Raw genomic sequence first — 6,453 nt, 5'->3', positions numbered from 1 at the left:
GAAGCCTGAGTGCTAAATATTTTGATAAATTACAGTCTAATACGAGAAGTTACAGCTAAACAAGAATAATAGAGGCTTGCACGCAGCAGGGGTAAAAAACACATTCGGTCAAACAAGCTCACCTCGAGGTCTGTTCAGGAGGTTCTCTGGAACTTTCGGTCGAGCTTCATCAGCACATGAATTTTAGCAGCTGTAAGAAAAGCTCAGATGTTCAATTTTTTTTTTTTCATTATCAGGTATTTCTGAATTATTAAGCTTCCAAAAAAAGTTGTACGTTGAAAAGACTTCTCATGGTTTTCAAGGACTTGTCAGCACTGGCTGATGGATTTGGTCATTTTATATTAGAGTTGAAAGACTGGGGAAATATTATATTTTTGGAAACACGAGAAGAGTCTGTACCATAAATATCAAATTTAGGTGAACTGACACCAAAGAGGCAGGAAACTGAGGGAAACGGAGTAAAGTTGATTAAGATTATGGACTTTTTTTTTTGGTCTTCCTCCGTGGTTGATTTTTGCTTACCTGCCCACAGGAAATGGATGTAAATTAGCAGTGAGCTGACTCTGATGTAATTGCTATTAACTGTGTGTTGATCCTGCAAAATGAAATAAAGTAAATAATTAAAGTAGTGAAGTGTCTTTTTCCACATGCTGGGTTTCGTACAAGTCATTAACTGCTGCACGCACTGTTGTGCTTTAGAAGTGTTGGTGGGTGGATTTTGTTTCTGTTGCTTCCAGTCCAGTCGACTAATCTTCATATTTTAGTCCACAAACCTATATAACTGGATAACTCCCTGCAAAAAAGAAAAAAAAAGACAGAAAAGAATGCATTTCAAAGCATTTCTTTAACTGAACCAGGAAAGGCAGGAGGAGACTCTGTGTTTAGATCATCCACACCTCTCTGCCTCATTATTAGTTTTCAGGCTCCCATCACCACCACCACCATCCCCCACCTACTGTGCACCTTCACCCCTTTGCACAACCCCAGCCTACTCCTCCCGAACCCCTCTAAGTGGATACCCCACAGGAAGGGCTTCTCCAAGGAGGGGAAATGGGTCCCAGATGTTTGCATTTGTGTCACTTTAAGCTCCTGGGGAGGGATGGAGCGCTTGAAGGATGGGTATAGTTGTAGTGTGCTGTGTGCAAACTTCAATAACAGCAGCCAGGAGGGTGAGGAAATTCTCAGGGGTGAAGGTGAGGAGGAATTCAATGATTGGTTCCTTTTGTTGGGCCTGTATGGATTTCTAAACACATCACTTACGACTGGTCGCACCGCTGCGCTCCTACCAGCTGAGTTTGTCACCGCGGAGCTTCGACTTCTTGGTGCATGATGTTAATTGAATTGACTGCATTACGAACATAAAGATATTTTCCCCTGAACTTCAAAGTGTGAGCGGGGCTACTCTTCAGTGCAGTATTTCAGTCAGGGCAAAACCATATGGTGGAGAGACAGAAACAGACAATATACTGGCCTTTTGGATATCCAAACCCCCCTGTGTGTGTGTGTGTGTGTGTGTGTGTGTGTGTGTGTGTGTGTGTGTGTGTGTGTGTGTGTGTGTGTGTGTGTGTGTGTGTGTGTGTGCATATGTAAGCCTATATAGTGTATGTTGATATATTGATATGTGTATGATCTATTTTCAGCTCTAAAAAAGCTTAATTATGACCCCTGTGGAAATAGAACAAAGATGAGAGCAGGTCTGAGTGTTTAGTGAAACATTATGTCAGGACTTTGACAAGGAAATGAAATGTGCAACATCAATCAGCCTATGAGGATCGAGATCAAACGCGCCTCCACACTCCTGCATCTGGTTCTGTTTGGACAGCCTCACTTTTTTCCCCCCTTGTCCCTCTCTTTTCTTCTCCTTTCTTCTTTTCCCCCTTTCTCATTCTTCTCCTATTCGCTCCTTCTTTTTTCCTCCTCTTCTATGCGCCACGACATTCTTGTAGGCCTACCCGCTATGTTTGCTCATTTTTTCCATGATGGTGGCACAGAGCCACGCTTTCGCTAAAGGTAAGCAGCAGCTTCCGAGATTAGCCCGAGCAACAATGACTTTCCTGTCCTTCTTTTGTCTCCACCGGAGCTCCCAACGGGCCTCAGTTTTAATACCAGTTAATCCTGAAGTTGACTTGGCTGCTTATGTAAATGTAACCTCATATAATTCACTGTTTCTGTCCACAGCCTTGCTTTGATGACCAGATGAGTATTTTTTTTTTCTCTTCCAAGTTGATTGAACCCAACTGGGATTGAGCTACTTTCCGCTCTCTGTGAATGAAATGTAAACCAGTGCAATCATGGGGCTCATCAAAAATCTTCTGAACCACTCGCTGCACATTCAATCCTTCAAATGCTACACCAATCACATCCAAATTGTTGGCTAGAGGCTGTCAGGCAGCGTATAGAAACTGGTATGAGGTTTAGTTACGATCCATAAAACCTGTGTTTGTAAATAATACCAGTTTTTGAGTGTCTTCATGTAATGTTTCTGAAGTTTCGGAAACATAAAAGATGTAACCAGTTTTGTGGAGATTGGGGAGGGCTGAAATGTAAAGGCTGCCGCTCAAGTATGCTGTCATCAAAAAGTACAATATTTCTACAGCTCGGAGCAGCGGAAAACTCCCCACAAGATTTCTCTGCAGTGATCCACAGATGAATCACTCAAGTCATGACGCATGAAGGTATAAATGGTTTGGTTGTTGGGAAACTGACAGAGATTCAAAAGTAAATTTACGCAAGATTTAGTCATTTGTCTAAATTGTAGGTTGCACACACTGAACAACCTGTTGTCATTTTCTCACGAGGGCCTACCTGCTGTGTCATGACTGCCAACGTGTGGAAAATTCGTTTAAGTGGCTGCAGACCCAGATGGGTTCTCGCAGTGGTAGAACATGTGTCGACCCTGCCCTGAGGCCGTGGATGGCACAATTAGGTGCTCTCTCACCTCTGCAGACTGAGGTCGCTGGGCCACTCAGGTCAGGGGTTATTTAGGGTCCTGGCAGTCCTCCCTTCCTAACCTGACAACTGATGTCAGCGGTGATATTAAAGCTGAGCTTATGCATTAAGAACTTTTCGGTCAAGGTGTTGCGCTTGGAGGGAAAAGCGTGTCTGAGGATGTTTACAGAGGCTGGTATGTATACTCTAACTCGCATCTTTGTAAACTGGCTGAGGAAAAACATCTTTCTGAAAAATCTGCTGCACCTTGTGGCCTGTCGTGGCAGCGTGCATGATTTATAAACATAAATTCCACATCACAAAGTCCATTATTATACCCATAAATCCTTCTCGGTGCTTGAATCCATTTGTTTTTTTCAGCATGTCTGATTGTCAGGATGCTAAAGAACAAGCTTACGTGAACTCACTCATGTTTGAATTTTAAAGGAAAAAAGAAGAAAAACTTTAAGCGCCTCGATAATCATAAAAGTATTGAACGTTAAAGCTTACACGTGGTGACTGTCAGAAATACAAGGTTTGTGTAGACACGAGGATGCAGGCGCTCTGACGGTCCAGCCCAAATCTGGAACCCATAAAGCCTCAGACATCTCTGCAACATTAGACACAGCACTTCTTATTGGCTGAGAGAGCCACTTACCCCCTTTCTTTATTACCCGCCCAGTTAATGCACACTTCCTGCTTTCCTGCCTGTTTCAGGCCGGACCACACCCTCTGGAAGTCGGTTGAGCCAATAAGAATTGCTCGCAGGCTCCGGGTTAGCGCTTGGGTATAAAAGCGGTGGAGGTGGACCTGCCTGTCAGATGGTTTGTTGTTGTTCTGTCTGGCAAGTTGAGAGGGGAATGTGAAAGTGAGAATTTTAACAAGCTAACCAGGAAACGGACAACAAGGCATCGAACCTGATGGAGCTCCAGCAGCCGTAGCTTACACAAGCTTGTCACGCTGAGGGTTTTTCATTTGTTTTTTATTTTTTAAGCTGTAAGCAGAAGTGATAAAGAGCCTCACACCATCCACTTTTTATAGTGGCGGTTGGAAGGTCATTAGTGGACAGGAGAATGAGAGAAGAGGTGTCCTGTACCAACTCCCCTGAAGGAGGGCTGGGGGCCAGTGAGGAAGAGCTGGAGAGAGGATCGAAAAAGACCCTACAACCGGGAAATCGAAAACGGTCACCTTATCCTAAAAAGGACAGCCTCAATCAGGCAGAGGAGAGCAGCACAGGCAGCCCCAGCAGCCTGCTGCCATCTGGGCCAAAGAGGATGAAGAAAAGCCCCTCTACGGTGGTGTCTTTGGCCCCAACAACTTTGGGCCCCAGGCCCGAGCCACCCTTCGAGGAGCTCCACTCCCAGCGTGTCATCGCTAATGTGCGGGAGCGTCAACGCACTCAGTCCCTGAATGATGCCTTTGCCTCTCTACGCAAGATCATTCCCACGCTACCTTCAGACAAGCTGAGCAAAATCCAGATCCTGAAGCTGGCCTCACGCTACATCGACTTCCTTTACCAGGTGCTGCAGAGCGACGAGATGGACGCCAAGCTGGCCAGCTGCAACTACCTGGCCCACGAAAGACTCAGCTACGCCTTCTCCGTCTGGAGGATGGAGGGGGCCTGGGCCATGTCCACCAGCCACTAGGACCCCACTGAACTTCTCTCACACACCCTTTCGTGTCCACATCTCCCCTTCCTCCCCAGCTCTGTCTGTGTCTGCACCCATTTCCTGACCTTTAAATCTCCTTCTCCCTCTTTGGTCTGATCTTAACCTTTTTGTAAACCTTTGCAATCATTTCTCATCCTGAAGTCTTCGATACTTAACCCTACTCCCCTCCACGTTTCTGCTTCTCTCCCTTGTCTGTCCCACAGTTTTTTCCAGGGCAATGAGTTGCTCCAGTGCAGCCCTTCAGGTATGGATCAAATGCGCAAACACACACATTTGTGCAGAGAATGGGGTCAAACATGCATATGCGCACACATGTGCACAAATAGTTTATGGATCTAGATGTTTCACGGTGATTTCTTTCCAAAATGAACTCAGGCTTAAGAGCGTTTACTGGCCGGTGGTCTTTCAGCTCAATCGACAAAAACAAACACGATGCTAACAAAATACATAAAAACATTTTGTTAATTTTGATCAAATCATCATATGGACATGATCTAAATTTTGACAATATGATTTATGCAGGTCAAAGATGACGGAAAGTCTTCATCTAGATTTTTATTATTTAAGAATTTGACACTTTTGTTTTATACAGCAAACATAATCAGGAAGACAATAATTGCACTTTAAATGGTTTTAAATACGAATCAAAAAGTCAAAATGTAAATATGAAGATGTGTGTAGTCACAACACATAAAACTTTTGCTTCACACGAATAAACATAGTAGGACTAAAACTTGGCTTCCCTTTGTACCGTCTCAGTTTATGAAAATTGCAATTTCTAAGAAAGTATACAAACACATGCTTTAAAAAAGGCCATGCAAAATATGTTTTATATCAGTGTTATAATGTGAATGTTTTCTTCATAACTCAGCTCTTAAAATAATTTTCATTAGCTAATCATTAAAATTACCAGAGTGTTATTTGTTTTTTTTCTTTTTCTTTTTCTTTTTCTTTTTTACATATTTTAAGAAAAGAGTAATATACTGTCAGTTATTATCTGTGTTTTTGTGTAAAAATATTTGTTATACAGATAAGAAGACCTTTTCAGATCCAAGTCCCACAGTGGTTGTGTGTAAATAATTCTGCAATTTTGGGTGGGATTTTTAAAAAATACGTTAATTTAATGAGACATTTTACCTTCAGTAAAAGAAATTAAAAATATAAATGTATGTAAAAAGTATATATTTATAATACAAAGTAGATAAAAGGATGCTAAATTCTAAAACTTTATTTTAAGTGGTTAAAAAAAATGCATGTAAAAAATGTCTTCACCACTTTCTTCTCTTATCACATTCAGTCACAAACAAAAACATCTGCCCACCTCTTTACAAACTTAATGTCTCTTTCCAGTTCATGTTTCATTAATAACCCTCCATGCATCCCAAACACTTTGATCAAAGGAACTGTAAAAATAGTTTCCTCAGCCATTTCCATGGCAATCAAAGGTAGACCATTAATTAAAAAAAAAAAAAAAAGAGCTCCTCTGAGCATCTTGGTTGCTTCACTTTATAAACTAAAATCAACTAAAAGCACATTATCATCATCATCAACACTCCAGTGTTTGACAGACCTCTGATGAATGTAAGACAAATGTTTCCCTATACGGTCTCTAGGTTTTTTTTTCTTTAAAAAAAAAAAAAAATTAACAGACACCAGATTCCCGCACAGGTACAGGGAGGGGGTGGTAGAAAGGGAGAGTGGGGGGGGGGGGGGGGGGGGGGGGGGGGGGGGGGGGGGGGGGAGGCACATCACTCACTCTCCCCTGCAGCCTTGCCCTCTTTCCTCAGGATCTTATATCGTGCAATCAGGCCTCGCCGGGGCCCAGACAAGCAGGAACCTTTAGATTGGAAACAGT

At 42.7% G+C, this 6,453-nt stretch overlaps 1 protein-coding gene across 1 annotated transcript; it reads left to right on the top strand.

Annotated features, from left to right (window-relative positions):
- Positions 1-3,762: 3,762 nt before the first annotated feature.
- LOC115780421 (twist-related protein 2-like) lies at positions 3,763-4,668 on the top strand. The gene has a single exon (XM_030729610.1). The coding sequence runs from the start codon at positions 4,002-4,004 to the stop codon at positions 4,572-4,574; it is 573 nt and encodes a 190-aa protein (XP_030585470.1). The 5' UTR covers positions 3,763-4,001; the 3' UTR covers positions 4,575-4,668.
- Positions 4,669-6,453: the final 1,785 nt, after the last annotated feature.

This window comes from Archocentrus centrarchus, chromosome 5 (assembly GCF_007364275.1).
Source record: "Archocentrus centrarchus isolate MPI-CPG fArcCen1 chromosome 5, fArcCen1, whole genome shotgun sequence".
NCBI classification, from domain to species: domain Eukaryota; kingdom Metazoa; phylum Chordata; class Actinopteri; order Cichliformes; family Cichlidae; genus Archocentrus; species Archocentrus centrarchus.
Note: the sequence above shows the minus strand (reverse complement) of the source record. Positions and strands in the feature narration are given on the sequence as shown.